General features: G+C 44.3%; 1 protein-coding gene across 1 annotated transcript; it reads left to right on the plus strand.

Moving 5' to 3' along the window:
• The first annotated feature begins 488 nt into the window (after positions 1 to 488).
• Positions 489 to 19,373, plus strand: atp1b3 (ATPase Na+/K+ transporting subunit beta 3). Its single transcript, NM_203756.1, is given in 7 exon segments — positions 489 to 690; positions 11,319 to 11,447; positions 13,395 to 13,499; positions 15,832 to 16,019; positions 16,649 to 16,699; positions 17,606 to 17,689; positions 18,597 to 19,373. Coding segments are annotated over 7 exon segments (840 nt in total). The 5' UTR covers positions 489 to 581; the 3' UTR covers positions 18,771 to 19,373.
• Positions 19,374 to 22,128: the final 2,755 nt, after the last annotated feature.

Raw genomic sequence — 22,128 nt, forward strand, 5'->3', positions numbered from 1 at the left:
ATCAGTTTCTATATCGGTTTTTGAAAACTTAGAACCCGAACACGCTCCTCCCCAGCCGTTAGTGAAGAGGCAGCCCCATGTGACTAGGCTGCAGATGCTGAGGAGACAGGAGTTCCCGCGTTGCTGTGCCAGGCCCGGGGAGGGTGAAGGAGCGCCAGAACGCGCCTTGCTCTAAGTCAGACTCTCTATGCGCGCACCCGAGCCCGCTGCAGCAGCTCTCCGCTATAGCTGGGCACGTCCCCGCTGCTGCAGCAGCGTTCCGCAATTGGTTAATGAATGAACGGTCCCGCCCTCATGCGCAGGACGATCCTCCACTAGTTATTACAGAGCGCTAGGGCACGCCCGAAGGTTTAGCTAATTGGCCCTTCTCACTGTCTTTCTCCGCCTTTGTACCTTTCCGATTGGTTTGTGACGGGAACGCCTCCGTCTTGCTGTGCCGGGGAATTGAGTGCTGGTGCCGCAACGGCCTCATACAGGACAGCGGCCGGCGGGGACGCATTGGTCCAAGCTGCGCTCTATCGGCTCTGCTTTTACTGCAGCGCAAGGATCTTACCTCTCTCCCCGCCATCTCCGCTAACACAATGGCCAAGGAAGAGAACAAGGGAAGCGAGCAGTCTGGCTCCGACTGGAAGCAGTTCATCTACAACCCGCAGAGTGGAGAGTTCATGGGCCGCACGGCTAGTAGTTGGGGTGAGAAAGCCGATCATTCATTTGGGGATTCGGGGAGGGGAGAGACTGGCGTGTGACAGAGCTCCATTGAGCAAGGCAGTCTGTAATGCTGCAGCTGTTGTAGAACTACACGTCCCGACATCCCTCCGCCAGCTCGGCAGCAGGAGGACTGACGGGAGTTGAAGTTCTGGAACAGCTGGGGCGCTGGGGGGTGCCAGTCACAGTGAGGGGATTGGAATGTGTGTGTTCGGGCGTATAAAACCTGGTAGAGTTGGCCATTTACAATCATTGGCAGTTCAGTAAAGGAACTACATTTCCCAGCATGCCCTCTGTCTGCTTTGCTTTGTGGGTGTTGCTGGGAGAGAAATATCTGCAGCAGCCGGTGTGCCATAGGTTTGCCATTGCTGTGCCATAGTGTATAAGGGTTACTGGCTACTGTCATGTAGGGAAGCCATCTGATAAAGAATTGCTCTGCAGGTATAGGCTTTATTATAGGGAATCCTTGGGTCTTCAGCCCTACTAGAATGCATTCACAAGGATTTAACAAGAATTGATTTTTTTCCCCTTAGAACAGTAGGTAATGGAAATGCAGTATTCTGTGCCTTCTGGATCATTTCCAGATAATAAATCCCTGCCTGTACAAAATAACTGCCGTTTGATGGCGTTTGCCATTTGAAATCGCTATTTTTGTGACATTGCATGGCAGCATCAGGACCTTGCTTTCCTTTTGATATGGCTGCCCTGGTGGTAGTTAAAATATAAATGTATCATTCAAGGTGAGGCCCCTGATTGTGGTGCAGGTGTCCCCCAGATACAAGGTACTGTATCCGAAGTACCGATCCAATATATAATGTGTAGATTTGTCAGTATCTGTAGATGCTACTGCAGACTTATTGATGGAAATCCATCCCCTTGGCTGCAATCATTCTCCTGTAGATCCTATAGATATGGGATGTTCTTCATAGAAGGTCATAAAGTACAAGGCATCATGGGTGCCATGTTTAGACGTGCCCTGGTACTTACCTGCCCTGGACCACAGGGTTTCATACACGCTTACACATATACACGTATACACAAACACACAATGATGTTAAGATGCAATATATTAATCCTATCCATTGGCTACCAGTACACATCTATTAATCACATATTTAATACGATTGCTGACAAGATGGATTTGTATGGTAAGATGCTAGGATTGTGTGAGCTGTTAGGGCTGCCCCCTGCCGGAGGAGAGTAGCGAATGGAGAATTCCCGGTGCTGCCATGGTTTGTAGGGAGGAGAGGGATCAGTTTGTGGGTGATGCTCCTGATGTGCTGGGTTTATAGTGAGATCCCTCAGTAGCCATCGCTGGGATGTGGCTTGCCAAGGTGCGGCTAGCAAGGAGTGCATGGCTGGTGTTTGCCCCTAATCCCTAACTGCACTGTAGTCATGCCTGGGGGATTATATTAAAATCTACATTTTCTGCAGAAGGCAGAAGCATTACCTGATACAGCCCTGTAGGTTTCCTCAGTTGAACAAGCCCATGTTTGACTATATGGGCACCATCTTTATAGCCCCATTTTAATGACCGTTGTAAGAACTGGGGTCCAGCATAAGGAAATCGCTTTATATTTTTGCTGTGGGTTTTGTCCAGTGTAGGTGAGGCCGGGTTGCGACTCATTACCTTTCAGCGTTGTCTATTTTATTTGCTATATGGGTCACGTTGAGATCCGTTGTTTTTATAATACTGTTCCTCTTGTATTGTATGGTGGCTGGAGGTCACTGGCCACCTTTATCAGGGCAGCTAGCCCACTTAGCAAGCAAAGGGTTAAATATTATGGCATGGATGGGGAAGTCTCTGTATCAGTGGTGTGACACATTTATATGGTGGATGGGAGGAGGTGGGGGTGCTTCTGAAGTCAGCCGCATTGGAGGCTAAAAATAGCACCGTGTGTGACTGTAGATGGGAGACAGGGAGGGGGGTCTTTACCATCTTCTTCTTCTTCCCCCGATACAGCAAGTTTCCCCCCTCACCTCCTTGCATTAATGCCTCAGCCCACACCCTTTGCTGAGTGGACTGCTCTAGCTGCACTGTGTAGTGGCTAATTGTGATGCTCTGGCCACCATAAGCGATGCTACCCTGCCTTGCCTGCATCGCCTTGTCTCAATGGATCTGGGCTTCAGTGTGGAGGAGGAGGAGGAGGAGGTGGTGATGGGAGAAAAGGAATGGGGGGGATGGTCTGTCACATCCATAACTGCAGATTGCCTGTGAAGAACCAGATTTATTAACCTCTTTTTGCCCAAATACATAATACTGTCCAGTTAGGCCATATTTTATTTTTGATTGTCAGATTTCCTGGGTTTTCTATTGCGTATCTGTATATTGCCACAAGAACCTGCAATGCGCTGATTGGGCTGTCGTCAGTACCTGCATCAGACCCATAACCCTACCCAGGATTACATTTAATGAGTTCAGCTTTCTAGCTATTAGATTGGTGCCATTAGATTCTAGAAGCTCTTAATATTGTTTAGGATTATTAGGGATTGTATTGATTTGTTTATAGGGGGCATTGCCATGTCTGCGTGCCCAGCAGGGTTCAGCTATAAAAGCTTGTTCTCCCCTTCTCTGGTGCGTATTGATGGTGCTGACATGCTGGCAGGGGAAGTCCATGCGCCCGTAACCACAGACCCGTAATGTGCCGCTTATTTCCTGTCATATTTCCTAGGTCTCATTAGGGCAGGCATCCAGGGTATCTGATAACCTGCCTGCCTCCGTAAGATAGATCATATTTTCATAGCGGGGATTCCTTTTGCTCGGCTCCTCTAGTAATTCTCAATGAAATCTTGTGACACTTCTTATTTTGCACACAGCCTTATATATCTGCATACTTGTGCCTATGTATCGTCATAGCTGCCATATTGGAGTTTCTGATGAGGAGGCTGAAAAAAAATTGCGTGTGCAAATTTAATGAAATGGGGCCCTCAAGTGGCCAGACTGTTCTAAAACCAGAAAAATACATGCTGGGACATTAAATTAAAAAAAAAACAGAGAAGCATCCTACAGCTACAGTTGCCTTCTGCATTGCAACATGTCTTATGACGGTTCACATTTTTAGGTAATAAAATTTTTTTCCCTTTTATATTGAATATGACATTGGTTTCCCCATAGTGCTCCAATGGGGGAATCTGATGGCAGACTTGAGTAGAACAGTGGCCACACAGTTATGAATATGGATTTAGATTAACCTACCAGTTACCAGTATAGGCATATTATTAGGGTATACATGAGATTAAGTTTAAGGTACAGATTTTTTTTCTGCATGAGTTGGGAAGTGTTATAGCTGCTGACAGGCAAAATTGGCAGCCTCCAACTCTCCACCCCGATCAGGCCTGTACTGGCAATCTGTGGGTTCTGGCAATGCCGGAGGAGCTGCTGTAAGATGCCATAGACAGTCAGTAATTGGTGGGCTGGTGATTGTGCTTCTGTCTACTTAAAATGCCAGCGCCTATTTTAAGGCCAGGTCTGCTACTGTCCCCGACCCATATTGTGATGTGACCAGCTAGATTTGGTGGGCACATCAGTAACAGCTTTAGTCGGTAATTATCTGCTGACCTTAATTATACTCTAAGCTGCTGGCACTTTAAAGCCAATTATTATTATTATTAACATTTATTTATAAAGCGCCAACATATTCCGCAGCGCTGTGCAATAAGTGGGTTTCATACATAGGACATACAGAGTAACATATAAAGCAATCAATAACCGATACAAGAGGTGAAGAGGGCCCTGCCCAAAAGAGCTTACAATCTACAAGCCAATAGCCAACTGTGTGCCTCGCATTAGTAAATCTGGGCCTTCTTACACAGAAATGTTACAGTAGCTATCTATGGGCTAAAGCTGGCCATACACTGTAAGATCTGCTCGTTTGGCTAGGTCGCCAAGCGAGCAGACCTTCTCCCGATTTGTCCACCCAATTATGGGTCCAATGATCAAATTAAAACAGTGGGCATAGGCGGTGTCGATTAGGCACCGATCCAACAGAAAAATCAAACCTGCCCGATCGAGAGCTGGCCAATTTCAGGCCAGATATCTGTTGGGTAAGCCCATTGGTGGTGCCCATATATGAGCAGATAAGCTGCCGAATTGCTCTAAGGGACAATATCTGCAGCTAAAATTGGCTTGTGTATGGCCACCTTAGGGCATATAAGCAAGTGTACAACCTTATTGGGAACCTGGCTGGGTTGTTGGGCTAGGAAGGATTGTCTTTCTGCCTTTAGCCCCATGTGGAGTAAACACCCACATCTGCTGCACTTTTTGTGCTATTATCTTCTCTGCTAATTGATGCCTAATGTCTGCAGCCGTGGAATATATTGCAGCCTCTCCTTGCTAGAGATGGCAGTGGCACCCATCTCTCATTCGGTCCAATGCCTCTCCTTGCACTTACTGAGAACCATCAGGACAGGATCCATAAATGAATTAAAGGGGGCAGTTCACCTTAACACATTACATTTTTGTAGGATGTAAACAGTGGTAGTGCTATTGGCCTTCATTTTTTTTAGTTCTTGTTTAGTTACATATTTTTTTGGAGTTTTACTGCTATTAATTTGCTAGGGAATGATAAAGCCGAATCCTTTTTTGGGTTATGGGGGCAGTGACCCACCCAGATGTCCACCTAGCATTATTATTGGCAGGCCAGAAAAAGGCAGAATAGGAAGGATAAATGTTTGAGAAGCATAAACATGATTTATGCCCATCAGTATTTTAATTTTTTACCTGTATCCTATTAACTAACTGACCCCTATTTTGGCCTGAACTGGGATAGCAAAACTAATAGAACAAATTAGGACATCTCTGTAGTGTGAACTTTAGAACTGGGTCAGATTGGATGGCTGACTTGTGACTGCATTTAGTGAGTTGACTTTTTTTCCCTGCATATGGACAATGTAGACCCCATAGCTTCTGACAAGAAGAGCTTTATTATAGACCTTTTAAGACTTTGTGCTTGTGGCCTAGAATTTAGCCAATCCCACCCCTTATGACCTGGTTGCTATGGTCACTCTTCTATGGTTCCAACAGTAAATAAGTATTTACCCCTAAGGCTGATGGCAAATGGAGTGATTTCTCGATTGGTTTACTACTAAATTGTCCTTTATAGGGGAACCGCTGGTGGTGATTTAGTCTTGGTTTTAAAATGTGTGAAAGTTGCTAAAGATAATTGTCAGTGTTCCCCTTGCTCATAACGAGATGTGGGCTCTGGGACATCTTAACGCAGGAAATCTGGCCATTCTACTTACAGGCACAGAAATAATATATAGTGGCACTGTATAATATTAGTTGGTTTAAGGGGGCTATACACGTTGCAATCCACCATTTGGTGAGGTACCAACACAAGCAAATCTTCTCCCAATATCGGACTAATTTAATTGTTTGACCCTGGGGCCAAACAATTGAACTAAAATGGCAGTCAGAGGCACCATTGGACTGAGGACTGCATTAAGGGACTGATCAGTCCCTGATCCGACAGAAAGATCAAACCTGCCCAATTGAGATCTGGCCAATTTTAGAATAGATGTTGGGTGGGTAGGCCCATGGGGGGTGCCCATACAATGTGCCGACCTTGATGGAGGGCACATTGATGGGATGCGGGCCATTGGAATGAGGACTGCATTAATGATGTCCCGACGGGGTTGTTAAACCTGCGCAATCGACATCTGTCAATTTTCGGACCAGTATCAATCAGACAGGCCCTTCTGTGGGCCCAGCACATGGGCTGAAAAACTGCTCCCTGCATATGGCCACCTTAGCTCTTATCCTTTGCTACTAGCCGTGTGGCATCCATATTGTACATTATATAATCCAGTGCTCTAGCATGGTGGCTTTTGGGCATAGGTTGCAAGTCACTGATTGCAGCAGGCCATAAAGCACAACCCCAGACCAAGAATGTTCCACTAGCTACAAACTGCCCACCAACTAGGGAAAGGGGGGATTAGATATGGCTGTGATGGGGAAGTGAAGCTGCTTGTGGGGCTCATTGTTGCTCTTTGCTGCTTCGGGGGTCAGTGGGTTTGTTCCTGGCTTTTTGTCATTGTCCCTCGGCTCTTGTGCCATGCTGCCTCCTCTCAATTGAAATGGAAATCAGAGCCTGTTCATGCCGCTCAGTGAGTGAGCAAGGGAAATTTCCACTCCCGCTGTTGCTGTCTTGTGATTTCAGAACCCAATCAGCACTTTTTCTCCCCCCTCACTCTGCCCCCTCCTTTTTATTCATTCTGCGCTGTGCGTAGGTCGCATGAATAGGTGAGTGTCACAGTAACCGTTACAGCACCCTGATGAATTTCTACTCAATATTTCTGCCCCCCCCACCTTCCTCTGCCTGTGTCTCCTTTCAGTTAACCTGTTCACTCCCAGACATGTATCTGTTGGTGCAGTGACACTTGGGCAGAGTAGGGGCAGTTGTGCCCTAGGCAGGCTCGCTGTGCCACACTGCAGTGAATGGGCTATGGCACAGAGGAGCTGGCTGCTGCTCTACACGGATGCTGCAACAGGATATGAGAGCGGAAGCTGTTTCATGCCGCCTTTTATACTGGATTTGGCAGTTGTGACTTTTTTTTCCAGTTTGCCATCTCTACAGAGCAAACTCTAGTTTATGGTGGGAATTATAAGTATATAGTATAGTGGCACCACCGGTTCCATTCTAATGGCTGTTCCACTGCAGCCCAGGGCTTGTCCCGCTGCCCATCTCATTAATGCATTGCAGAGTCATTGCTGAGGCTCAGGTATGGATTCCTCTGCTGCACTGCGCTCTTCCATGGAAGCTTCTTGGCTCCGGCACCTCTCCCCCCTTTCTCCCTGCCCCCATTGCAGAAAGCGTCAGAAAATGGCCTCCATTCATGCAGTATTAATTAGGTGAAGTGCAATTGAAGGCTGCCTTGGGCCCTCAGGAGGCCAAATTGTTTCTATGCAGAGCATTTCACATTCCCAAGGGACTAAGGGTTAATCCTGATTGCTGTTTGGCCTCAGTAGGTTTTTTTTTTTTATTTTTTTCCTTTGCACAGTGACTGGTGTATAGAGTATTGGGCTCATGGGGATTCTGCACTAATGAAAAGGTTTATATGCAAGAACATTGGATGTGGCTCTCCCCTGCACCATATGTTTTCATTAGACTTCTGTGTCCACTCTATCTGCTTGCTAATAGCAATTCTGCTGTCATTTATTCAGCTGTAGGGAGAGACCTACTATCTGACTTGCCCAATGCAATACACCCAGGCTGTAAGATGCCATAGGCCGTCACTATTTAGTGGGCACATGGGGGGCTGTTTGGGCCTCTTTGTACTTGAAATGCCAGGGCCTAAATTGAATCCCAGTGAGGGCCTGACTATACCACCTTACCCTTGTATTCCCCATCTGGTACTATAGAGAAGGGTTGGCCCATAGGCACAGCTAACACTAGAGATAAATCCATGCATTGTAGTAGTATTATTATTATTTATATAGCGCCATCAATTTATGTAGCGCTTTACAGAATAGGGGGGGTACAAAAGACATAACAGTTAACATGTACATATAAACAATTACTAAAAATGGTTTGCAGTTACATTGGATGAGGATCGAAGACACTAGGGGGAGGGCCCTGCTCGCAAGAGCTTACATTCTAAAAGGGAAGGCTGAGACATAAGGTCAGGGTAACTAGCATGGTGTTGGAGTTCATGTAGGTGTGTAAAGTGACAGTAATTGCGGAGTGAGAGGTGAAAACCAGTGGTTAGTGAATGTTTGGGGGATTTAGGTTATAGGCTTCAGTGAAAAGGTGAGTTTTAAGAGGCTTTTAAAGGGTTTTAAAGGCTTGGAGACTCTGGCGTTCCAGAGGATGGGTGCAGCGCGTGAGAAGTCCTGGATGCGAGAGTGAGAGGTGGTGATGAGTGAGAAGGTCATATGTAGAGCGAAGGTTGCATCTGGGGGTGTATTTGCGGATTAGGGTGGTTAAATAGAGTGGTGCGGCACCAGTGAGTGCTTTGAAGGTTAGTACAAGTCTTGAACTGAATCCTGTAAGTGACAGGTAGCCAGTGCAAGGATTGGCAGTGAGGGGCGGCACTTGTGGAGCGGGAGGAGAGGTGTATGAGTCTGGCAGCACTGTTCATGATGGATTGGAGTGGGGTCAGTTTAGATAGGGGAAGCCCACAGAGCAGTGAGTTGCAGTAGTCTAAGCATAATGGCTTATATATCAGTATACAGCAGAGGGATACACAGATGGGAATTACCATTAATAGGGAGGCTGCAATATAATGGCTTATATAGCAGTATACAACAGAGGGATACACAGATGGGAATTACCTGTAGAAGTGAGAAGAGATGTGAGTTAGTTCCATTAACTGCCTTGTTTAACTGCCATTTTCCTTCCTACACTTGTGAAATATTAGCACTTAGGAAATGTTAGCATCAGTGCCTGCCCCTGACACTAGTAAATAATATTCATAAGGAATTATGGCCATGTATTTAGGAAAGGTAACTCTTCTCTCTGAGTTATTTGTCCTTTAAGCTACCAGTGCTGCAGTGCCTTGGAGGGGGCAAAGAGTTGGTTAGGACAGGTGGTCGTTATTTGTATTATTATAATCTTACTTTTTTTTTAAATAAAAGGCTATTGTGGAGATTTATAATATAAATAGGGTAGTTGTAGCTACAACATGGGGGATGGAGGAGGCACATTTTGGGTAATAGTATCCTGTACAGGAGGATTCTGTCATGGTTCCTGCACCTTAATCCATTTATAATGTTACAAGATGCAATTCAAGCCGTGCCAAGAAAGAGAGCATTGTCCGTTCTGGCAAAGGCGTGCTTCATTGGCCATGCACAGCAGTTCTTTTACTGGTGACAACGAAGCACAGCTTGATTTTCCCAGCACTTCATAAAGGAAAAGCAATATTTAGCACCACAGCGGATAAAGTCCCTTTTGCAGTGGAATGGGAAAGTCCGATTGGTTTTGCTTAATGCTGAAGGCACAGAGGCACCACTGCGTTCTTTTTATTTTTTCTTTGTCTGCTGGAAATATTAAGAGGCGAATCTTATAACTACTTTTCCCTTGCCTGCTTTTAGTGAGTTGCAATTTTGCATTTATTAATGCCCAAACACAGAGATTGCCATCGGCAGACAGAAGGATCTCTGCTTGGTTTCACCACCCACATGTTGGGCCAAACTGAACAAGTCATACAGCGGGCCTATTTTAGTCACCCGCTCCCAATCTGCCTGTCTCTGGTGCCACTGAAGGGGGCACGGCAAAGCAGGCGCAAGTTCATATATACCGGCTGATATAGGTGGAAGTGCGGTGTAAAGACATTGTGGACGGGGTGTGTAGAGGGGGGAATTTGGCCTGCCCCCTACCATGAAAAGAATGTCTTTGCCTGGCCTACCCACTGGTCCTGAGGGTTTCTGGACGGCCCACTCATCACTACTGACATTACTATTTACTGTTCGCATTGGTTATCAGCTTTAGTTGATACATTTCATATATTTGGCCCTGCTGAGAAGAAGTTTCATTAAAGGCAGCTGATATCATTGATACAATAGTTCCACAATGTCCTACAGATGCTGCTGCGAAATGTACCACCTAATGTGGCAAATTGTAGCTGTGCAGAGTCTGTCTGGCAGCCGGGTGATCCAGGTACAAAGTTTCAATTTCATCATAAAAAATAGAAAACAATTGGAAAATAATTCTTAATTACTGTTCCATTATCTAAAACCAACTGAACAAAAAAAAAAAAAAGGAACATGAACGACCCCTTAAAGATCAAATCACATCGTTTTTCTGTTGCTTACAGTTAATTATTGTAATTTGGATTTGTCTTCAACAATGGGCTCTAAATTAGTATGATAATCCTGACCTATATCCATGTCCTATGGTTTGTTTGTGTGGGTCAGTCCTGTTTGTTATTATCTGCCAGTGCCCCATATCTGCTAGTATGAGGTGGTGAAGAGGATCCACAACAGAGTAGAAAGGCAGTCATAATAACACTGGCCCCTCATACTATCCACCTGTTCAGCCATGGCCTAAAAGAGGCCATGTATGACCAATTAAAATGATAGACTTTCTGCCATAAAGTATGACAGAACTGCTGTAAAGAGAGGGTAGGGTTCAGATATGAATGTTGATCATTACATCCCTTTTGTAGAGAAACAACCTTTGACATTGCCGCTGTTTATTTGCGAGTCTCTGGTTGCATAGTTCCCCAGTGATTCATTTGTTGGGCCTGCAGGCTAAAGAGAGGATCAGTTGCCACACACACGGTGATGGGCAGGTTGCTCTGATCTGCTCCTGTGGATACCTTAAGGGGATATTAAGGAAAGATTAACTCTACTTGCAGAGGGTTTTTTTTTCCAGACAGGCTACTATTTGATAATGTTGAAAATTGGCCTGTCAAAACTGCTGTCCTGGCCACACACAAGAACACCGGTTGCTCAGTTTGGCCATTGTGCCCTTTCCTATATTGGTGCAACCAACCCTGGCGCTTTGGTACTAATACCTTCTAGAGATGGACAGGCTTCCCATTAGAGCCCCCTAATGCGCATGTAAGCAAGTCTAGGACATCAGCTTCTGTTGTATCAGGAAGTAAAAATTATAAAACTGTTGAATGGTAATTACACTCTTTTAAAAATAACCTTTCCTCTTCTTCCCCCCCAGCTCTGATCCTGCTATTCTACTTGGTGTTTTATGGATTCCTCGCTGGGCTCTTTACCCTTACCATGTGGGTCATGCTTCAAACACTGGATGATTCTGTCCCCAAATACCGAGACAGAGTTTCTTCTCCAGGTGAGTTTTGCTCTGTATTCTATATAAATCATCTTTATTATAAGGGAATTTCTGAATGTTTGATACTGGTGTTATTGCCACAGTGCACCAATGAGGCAGTGCCTTCCTCTTCCTTAGAAAACTGGGCTCATAAAAGCCATTAGGTACACTGCTGTGCGGTCTCACAAGGGCCACATTAGGAGCCATTCAATACCAGTATAAATCAGTTTGTTCATATAAGAATAAATGTTTGTCACTGCTCCTCACCAAGCTCTCTCTTTTCACTTTCAGAGATCCCGGATGTGTATCATTGCATCTCAATATATTACTATGCATTCAGGGCACACACACACAGGTTTCTGTATATGTAACTGCACAAATGAAGCAATCAATTAGAATGTAGCACAGTGGAAGGTGCTTGATTTGATTTTGATTGTCTCAGCCTAATCCATATATGTGTTAAACTGTGTGACGATTCACCTCAACCTGGTCGTCATTTATTTCACTTTGGCCTGAGTGTAAACTCCTGGGTCAACCGTGGTCACTTAAAAATTCTGTATATGTTTTCAAACAGTCAGATAAACTGGAGTACACAGTGCAAACCCACACAAGCACGGGGAGAACTTAGAGTCCTTGTTGGAATTGAACCTAGGGCCCAAGTGCTGTAAAACGGGTTATAGGGGTTGTTCACCTTGAGTTCACTGTTAGTTATTTTTGGGGGTTATTTTAATTCACTTTTTGTTCATCAACTCTCCACCTTGGAATTGTAGCAGCTATCTGGTTGCTAGGGTCCAGGGTACCTTAGCAACACCCTGTTTCAATGAATGACCCCAATATGAGTAGAGGACCTGAATAGGATGATAAGTAATAATAAGTAACAATAATAACATTGTAGACCAGATAAAATACTGCTTAGAATTGGCCATCCTGTAAAATACTAAAATGATCTTAAAGGTGAACTACCCCCTTAACCATTGTGCAACTGTTTGGAATCAAAGTTTCAGCCAATTAGGGAGAATTCGTCAGGGAGAGAGTAAGAGGGTGCCATTGCATTCTGTTGAGCATTAAGTGGGATGCCATTGGCCTGTGCCCAGTGTGTTTATTATGGGCATATGGCACTTCTGAGCTTGCACCATTCTGTACCTGCTGCCATCAAATGGCAGTGATGGGAAGGTGAATGGGTGCTTACACAAACCCTAGTAAAGTGGGTGGGTGATACCAGCCTCTCTGCTCAATTCCCAGAGCACCCACCTTCCCAGCCCAGCAGTTATGTTTGCTGTTACGCTCTGAACTAAATGTCAAGAGCTGTTTGTTATCCTGACTGTGCAACACACAGGCGCGCATGTTGCTTCTCCCCCCATAACAGCGTGCTTATTGTAAGGTGGCAGAATATCACAGAACTGCACCTTCCCACCCCCTGCCTTCAGCACAACACATCTCCTTAGCTCCCAAGCACCAGCATTCCACATGGCAGCGTCACTTCTCCGGCCCGACACACACCTCTTTGTAAGGCTCGCTGTGGCTCTTAAACACCCCCAACAACTGGAGCTGCTTTATGTTATACAGGGAGGGGTGTAAACATTTCTCTCATTCATATCTGCATGAAACATGAGGCTGTGTATGTTTGTTCCAGACATACTTAAGTGGTGGCTAAACTGCAACTCTCAGCATAGTGCTGGTAGAATTCTGAGTTTTGCTTTTTAAAAAATAATCTATTTTGGGTTGCTTTGAATGGCCGGTTGAAACTACTATGTGGATTAAGCTGAAAGCAAACAATTAAATTGGTGATGATGTAATCATATCCCTGTGGTGATGTAACCTTAATTCCTCTGATTTATGTGTCTATCTTTATCTGGTTCAACAAGGAAACAAATGTAGTATGGATTGGGAACAGTTATCAGAAGGTAACTTACACTTTTTTTTAATCATTCTTTTCTTTTTTTTTTTTTTTTTTTTTTCTTCTTCCAGGTTTAATGATTTCTCCTAAATCTGCTGGGCTTGAGATTAAATTTACCCGGAATAAGACTCAGTCTTATCAGGAATATATCCAGACTCTTCATACATTCCTTACACGTAAGTTTCTGAATTCAGGGTCCTATCCTTAGCAGTGTTACAGCTGATCTTTATTTTCATCATTTATGAATTGTTTAACTTCCCTTTTGCAGCTTTTTAAATGGAGATGGGGGTCACTGACCCAGGCAGTCAACTATGTAAGGCTGTCATTGAAACCAGTGCCTGGTTGCTAGGTTTAATTGGGCCATAGCAACCAGATGGCTGCGAAAATCCCAAATTAAAGAGCTGCTGACCAAAAGGCCTAAATTAAAAAAAAAAAACGCAAGTAAAAAAGGACCAATTGCAAATAGTCTCAGCATATTGAGCTACAAAGCATGAATTAAAAGGTGAATTTACCTTTTAATGATTTTGCGACAGACAATTGCAAGGGTGTTTGTAAGAAGGTTTCCATTTTTTCCCCTACTTAGTAGTATACTATTAGGGTGTAACATCATATTTTGAATCTGAAGAGGGGGTGCTGACATTTTCATGGCTTAGCTTGTAACATTGTCTGTTGACTCTAAACACTAAAGCACCATCTGTTTGTTAATAAATGGACATAAAAAAGCTGACTATACACTATCTGTAAAGCTGCCCCCCCTCAGACCCAAGTGAGAAGCTTAATGGACCATATATAGGGGCTTCCCTGGGCTTGCCCAACCCACAGCTGGCCGAAAATCTTCCAGATATCTGTGCAAGGCAGGGTCCTGGGACATAAAGCAAAATGCATTTGTAGTGCTACATAAGAATAGTACCCTAGTGGGGTGCTGGCATGGGGTCTGGAGCAGTGACTTAACAATATAGCAAACGGACTTTGCGGTCACGGGGGGCCGGGGGGAACAGAAGGCCCGGACCTCAGGGTCTCCTTCCTCTATTGTTGCATAGCCCCCTCATGTCCCCCAGCCTGCTTGCATATATATACCTGCCCACTCTTAGAAAGGGGAGTAGGCAGGGAGCTATATGTGAGTCAGTGAGGGGACAAGAGAGTGCAAGTGGAGGGAAGGGGGCCAGGGGCTTGTAGGGTTAGCTACTCACCCATGGTTGGGGGATGTAGGGGACTGACCCCCGACACTGAGTTTTCCTAGTATCCTACTGGTCAGTACGACACTGTTAAAGTCCCTTTCTTTGGCAGTAGTACTACAGTTTGCATTGTGGGTAAATTCATGGGACTTAAAGTGGAGGTAGATGGGTCTGTGGGTAATGTGTAGAAGGCAGAGTGTTCTGCACTCCCCCTATTCACTTCAGCCCTGTGGGATCAGCACAAGCCCAAGTGCAATGGGTGCAGGCTTCTCAGAATGCTCTGCTGCTGTGCAAATGACTCTTTCAATTCTCATAATAAACTTCTTTTTGTCTTGTATCCACTCCCCCATGATAGAGCCAATAAACTTGGAGGGTGGGTGGATGGCGTCTGGTAGAAAGGGGTGGGAGGCCTGCCGCTGGCTGCACTGACTCCTGCTTAGCACATATTTTTTCTGGGTCTCATTGCCAGAGAAACAGCTTATGAGATACCTTAAAAAACACCCACTTTGCTTTCTCAGCTGTCCTTTAATATCCCATCTCTTCTGCTTGATCCTGAATTATTCCTAGTGTCACATACTTCCAAAAATGGACTGTATATACCGTAATATATACATTTGTCCATCATGGGCTAACTTGCTTTTGTGGCCATTATAATTCTGTTTATAAGTAGTGAACACAGGGCAGGTGTAGTAGGGAAATAGCTGATAAGTAGTACATTTGGGCATCCCTTGTCGAGAGAACCAGTGCTCCCATAAATACTGTACAAGTGTGCAGTTTGTCCTATTGCACGTATGCCATGTGAAACGATGATACAAAGAAAACCGTATGTTTGTGTTTATGGGAGCGCTGGTCCTTCTCCCGGGAGTGATGTGTTAATGTTTCCCTTTATGGCACGCTGTGATCGGGAGGTCACTTGTTCACATCCCAGTGGGGTTAGTTGACCTTTTGTCCTGCCCAAGGGAGGCAAAGGGGGATGTGAAAGGACTGCTGCTTGCTTCTCTGGCTCTCCTAGATGCCTCCAGGTTTGTTTATGAATTTAAATGTGGAAACTCTGCAATCAGAGTCCTTTTTTGACAGCAGTTTAAAGCTTAAAGCAGTTTACTCTTTAAAGAATCAATTCCATTTTTGAAGTGTGTTGTAAGATCACGTTATGTATAATGTCCTGCTTGAATTTCTTACATACGTTAGGCACAAGTAATCCTTGTTGTGCTTCATAACTAAAAGAGGAAAAAACAAGCTTCTTAATAAGTGATGTATTGCAGTGTGCCGTACAGTGTGCCTGGCATGCCTAACCATACTTCCATCCTAATATCTGATACCTGCTGTTTTTCAGCTTACAATGATGCCATCCAAGCCAAGAATGATCTTTGTGCCCCAGGCCTGTATTTTGATCAGGACGAAAAAGATGAAAAGAAGGCTTGCCAGTTCAACAGGTCTTCCCTCGGACTTTGCTCTGGGATAGAAGATAACACGTTTGGATACAACGAAGGCAAACCTTGCGTTATTGTCAAAATGAACAGGGTAAGTAGCTGTGTATCTGAGGAATCTCCTTTCTGCCATTAAAGTGGAACCAAACACCAGTACAGGTGTAGGATCCTTTATCTGGAAACCAGTTATCCAGAAAGTTTCAAATTAAGGGAAGGCCCCTCCAGTTGAGACACACATTTCAACTATACTTTTCATGCCTTTTTTTGTTTATTTTAACTTTTTTTTTTAACTAATTTAATGACATGCAAGCTATTGTAGGAACTTGAGTGGAATTGATTACTACAACAGTATTTTAATAGTATATATATATATAGTCAAAACCAGCAGTATATAGTGTGGTACCACAAGGTGTAAAAACACAATCTCTATAAGTATCACAATATTTATGGGTAGTGGATGTTTTGTACAATGTGCAAAGCTTTCCCAACGTGGCACCTTCCTCTTCAGTGTCCTGCAAAGAAATGTATCCTGTACCTGAAATGTATCATTTAAACCGAAGGGATTTTGCTGCCTGTGGCTAAGCATGCTTGCGGTGTTGCCTTTGCGTTAGTAGAGCAGCGCTGGGTTGTCTGTATGGGGCTGCTCTATGATTCCGGGACTTTGTCTTGTTACGAAGGGAATCCTAGTGAATGGTCATGTGATATATTTCTCTTCCTTTTCAGATTATTGGGTTGAAGCCAGAAGGAAACCCTAAAATAAACTGTACTTCCAAGGTAAGTTACTCTTCCCCCTCTTACATAGACCAGTGAGCTGCAGACAGCAGCAGCTTTGGTTGGCCTATGTATGGCCCCCGTTTTAAAAGTTGGTGGTTTGCAGGCAATTTACATAAATAACAGTTGTCAGCAGCAAGGGAAATGTAACCCCAGTCGTTTGCTTCATCTGAACCCCAGAAAAACAGAATTTGCCTGCAGGCTGCTGTCCAAGGCCTCCTGCTAGCCGCTGATATTGGGCACAGCCCTTTGGAGATGCCTCAGAAGTACTGGGCCGGCAGCTGCAAAAATGCTCCTCTCACATAGCAACATCCCTGTGAGTCAGAACAGCTGAATACACAAACCCACAGCCTTGTGAAATTCAGAGCCACATGTCCCCCATAGGCTAAGGAGCCTTGGATCTCCCTGTGGCCTAAATGCTGTGCGCTGAAATGCTGCTTTAGCACTATTACCTGTAAATAATATTTTGTGTCCCATTTCAGATTAGCTGCCTATAAAACGAAGTTACTTTAGTTATTTACTGTTATACAATATTAAGGGACACTGGGCACATAGCAGCAAACAAAACACCGCTCTCTAGCTGTCACCACTCCTAACACTACTGAATAAAATTGGCTGCACATTGAGCAGTGACTGGCAGACTTGGGTGTCAGAATGTTCAATGTCCTATTAGAGAAAGGTTTGGGCCTTACCATTTTGTTGCTTTGTATTATGATTTATATTCCAATACAGAGGTTGCTTTGCACCATTGTTTAGACCTCAATGTGCCCTCTGAGGTTGCAGTCAGTGCATAATGCGCTTCTATATATATATGTACCACTTCTGTAACACTGCTGGTATCTCCATAGGGCAGGCAAAGCCTTGCTCTAACTATGCTATTACATTGGTATTTCTTCATTTATATTTCAGACAGAAGATGTGAATCTGCAGTATTTTCCTGAAAATGGGAAGATAGACTTGATGTACTTTCCTTACTATGGGAAGAAAACCCATGTAAGTAATGCCTCTATCTACCAGCACACTGTACAGCATTAAAGGGACAGTAACACCAAAAAATGAAAGTGTATAAAAGTAATTACTATATAATGTACTGTTGCCCTGCATTGCTACAACTGGGGTGTTTTCCTTAGAAAGACTGCTATAGTTTATATAAGTAAGCTGCTGTGTAGCCACGGGGGCAGCCATTTACAGGAGAAAAGGCACAGGTTACTTAGCAGATAACAGATAAACCCCCATTATCTTCTACAAAGCTTATCTGTTATCTGCTATGTGCCTGTGCCTTTTCTCCTTTTTCCCAGCTTCAATGGCTGCCCCCGTGTTGACATAGCAGCTCATTTGTATAAACTATAGTAGCGTTTCTGTTTATATTTTAATTACTTTAAAACACTTTTATTTTTTGGTGTTACTGTTCCTTTAACTGTGCAATAAGTGAGCTCCCATGTTTGCGCCATCGCACAACTGCCACCATCAGCCTTGTGTAAAGGGGAGGTTAGGGCAGGGTGTTGGGGGTTGAATCCAGTGTAGTGGGTGATAGCAACCAGAGATAAAAATGCCACTTCTAAGAGCTCCATTGAAAATATTGCCTTTTACTTTAAGTGTTGGCTTCTTGGGCTCTAGTCAGATGCGTGTCCCATGGCCATTGATCAATAGAGCTTAAGCAGACTGGCATGTGACTTTTTCTGCCAGTCCTGTTTCTTCTCGGCTCCACCATGGTGAATGTTAGTTATGTCTTACTCCGCACAGGACACAGTATCTAATTCCAGCCTTGCGTCACTGGGTTAAACATTTAGGCTACAAGCGACAGTTGTGCGCCACGCTGCAGCATGAGGTACCCAGGGGAGGGCTGCCTATTCTTTGGCCAGTTGTTTATCAGAACGTGTGTCTTTCTTGTCTTCTGCAGGTAAATTATGTTCAGCCTCTAGTAGCTGTGAAAATCATTCCTCCACCATATAATTCCTCCTTAGATGAGATTTCCCTTGAGTGCAAGATCCATGGATCCCGTAACCTTAAGAATGAGGATGAGAGAGACAAGTTCCTGGGGCGAGTGACATTCAAAGTGAAAATTTGGGTGTAAAGGGAACACAAGCAGATTTGTGGCCAGTTGTGTCATTATTTTTTGTTTTTGTTTTTTTTGTTTTTTTTTAATTATATTTTTTTATCGGCCTGACCTGCTATTCTTGGACCTGGAACCATCTAGGAGGATGATGATTTGGCACATGATTCAGGGTAGCATAATACCAATGTGCTTCCAAACGTGATGTTTTAACCTCTTCTGTGCTGACGAGGGGTATTCCCCTTGCTGCTCCAGCTCAGAAGAGGTTATAGCCCCTGCATACAGCATCTGCCTGCCCATTGGGGCGCCGGTTTACAAAAACAATGAATAAATATAATGGTCATTTCATATTAGGGGACTTGTATATAGCTGTTTCCAAACATAATACTGGTGGTGTTCGTCCAATTTTTGATGTGGTTTTATTCCATTCCCCTCCCCTTTGACCCCCACTGTAAATGTGTTACAAGCTTAATGTGTTGTGCTATGTAAATATTTAATTGATTTAACACTGGTTTAACTGTCATATCTCCAATGCCTACACAGTTTTAGGGAACAACATGACACAAGTAAATGGTACCTGACCAACCTGTACAAACAGTGATAAAAACATACAAAAAAAAAAAAGATGAAAAAAGGAAAGATTTTATAACCTCTGCAAGAATTGTGTGTCTTGTGCAGATGCCTTAAGTCCTGTATGAAACAAGCAAAATAAAGTGGATTTTAAAAGTGCGGAGGTGATGGAATGGTCTGCCTGTGTTTATTTCATCCTCCTTTCCTATCGGGGTTCCCTCCTGGCTGTGTTGCTTGATAATGGTACACAACTGCCACTTCTTAGCAACAGTATATTGGGGTGCTATTCCCATGTCTTTCTCTTGTGCTTTAAGGTCTTAAAGGGATCAGATAAGGCTTGTCTGGCCAAACACTGGCTGATATAATGTGATCACCTTCTGAATGATTCGGCAGCTTATCAGCCCCATGTGTGGGGCCCTCAGAGGCTAGCCTGCCCAATGGATATCTAGGTGATTATCGGCTTTGTCAGCAGGTCATGAGGAGGTGCCGTACACAGGCCAGTAAAGCTGGCCATACACACACACACCTCGTTTCGTACAATATTCGGTGCGTGTATGGCAGCTCGACGAGGCGCCTGATATCGCAAAAGGCTGCAGATATTGGTTGACTCGTCGATCGGCCAGGTTTAAAGATTTTTATCATGGCCCCCAAGCAAAATCTAAATTCAGGGCTGAATCGGCAGAAGGAGGTAAAATTCCTAGTGTTTCTACCTCCATATCTGACGATTCAGCCCAGAACGTCAGTGGGGGGTGGGAATTGCTACGTGTATGGTCACCTTAAGTGTCAGCTTGGTCTGAAGGGGCGACCAGTGATCACATCAGCCCGGTTTGGCTAGCACATATGTGACCAAATTAAACAGACAACAAACAAATTAAACAAGTGGATCTATGCGGTTTAGGGATGGTCCCAGCAGTCCCCCGAATACAGTGAAAATGTTGACTAAGTCAAATTTAGGTGATTTATAGCATGTTCTACTCTTAGCAACTGTTCCTATGCTCCTTTTTTAATTTGCTAAAGTTGTTGAATTATTTGCCTTCCTTTTCTGCATCATTCAGATATCAAATAAGGGTCACTGACCTCCAAACAACCAAAAAGATATTTCTCTGTGAGGCTACATTTCTATTGGTATTGCTACTTATCTTTCTGTTTAGGCCCTCTCATTCATATTCCAGTCTGTTATTCAAGCCACTGCTTGGTTGCTAGGAAATAATGGACCTTAGCAACAAGAGAGCTGCTAAATAATTCAAAAACAAAAAGATAAAATAAAAATCAATTGCAAATTGTGCAGAATATCATTGCAGCATACTAAAAAGATAAAGGCCAAGGTCCATAACTAATTCTAAACCAGTATTTGGGTCATGAAGCTGAATCTTGCAATTAATTTGGATTCCCTGATTAAAATGGGTCTGAGCGCTAATGCTTCAGCAATGGCACTGGAATACAGTCACAGCCTGGCTTCAGTGAGTCGCAGTAATATTGTTTATGCAGTATTACATGCTGATGTAGTGCATACAATTTGGATTTGCTGACACAATTCAGAACAGCGGCCAAATACATGGAGTTTGGATAATGTGGCTGCCTTATGTACCCAGCAAGGAAAGCCATAGAAACCATTGTCCTTATCTGTATTATAAGGAATGGTGGTGGTACTGGCGCCTGAAAAACAAACTCACAGATCATATGGACAGTCTGTACCTTCATGGGCTCTGTTCCTGAACAGAATATATAAATGGTCTTGGGTAGCCAGTTCTCCATGTCCTGTCCGGGCAGGGCTGGGAAACCCATTCTGAGTGCAGACAATAAGAATCTGGCCCAAGGTCAGGGGTTTGGGCAGAGGAAATGTCCCTTTGTCTTGTCGGCTGCTCTCCTTCCTGTTCTTTCATCACTGCTGCCTTTAACCCTCTGATGCTGGGTGGGAAACCTCTAAGCTGGGTATAGCCCTATTCTAAGCATGGATATTGTACCCCTCCTTGGCCAGAACTGCCCAGTATTTATTTCTGTGTTTGCATCCCTGCTGTACGACAAAGAACAAGGGATCATAGAGACATACCCCCCCACCTTAATCAGCACAGGGAGCAGTTTGTGGGCAGCCTATGAAATCCACCCTGCATGGCTCATTAGTTTCCATGGCTTTGCCTCCTTCTCATTGCATCCCACATCTGCCTGCTTACCAATCCGCTGCCTAGAGCCAGTGTTAGCTGTACAAATAGCAGCTTGCAAGGCAGCAGTTCAGTGAAAATATTTTTACTCATTTAAGTTAAAACTGAGATTGTAACTGAAATGTCGTGCTGACCTGACAGCGGACAATACTCCCTAGGTTTCTGACATAAGTGGAGCCATTCATTTAGTACCTCAATCTGATACACCCACTCCATCCCATAATGGGTAGATTTACTTGCTAGAAACTACCAGACTGGATCAGACATAGCACAGGGCCAATCTAACTTTAAGTAGTTTTCCTTCCCCTTTGTGTAAGGGCCTGTTTCACACAGGAGCACACACTTATACACCCCCACAGAATCCTATCTGTAGCAAGTAGTTGCCTGTTTAGCCTAGTGCAGCTCCCAGGAGGGTAGGTGGGAGTGACTCCTTCCCGTATATGAGCCTTTATATAAATACACAGAGCAGAGACACAGTCGGGTTTATGGAAAATGTTAATCACTGTGTGGCCCCAGGGGAGCAGGCAGTCTCCCTATCCCATGAACACTAAGGCAAGCTAAGCGGAGGCTCAAGATGAGACATTGGAACAGGGAGAACATCAAACTCAATTCAGACAGCCTTGGTGGGCATGGACCCCCAGGTAGCAGGT

This window comes from Xenopus tropicalis, chromosome 5 (assembly GCF_000004195.4).
Source record: "Xenopus tropicalis strain Nigerian chromosome 5, UCB_Xtro_10.0, whole genome shotgun sequence".
NCBI lineage: Eukaryota > Metazoa > Chordata > Amphibia > Anura > Pipidae > Xenopus > Xenopus tropicalis.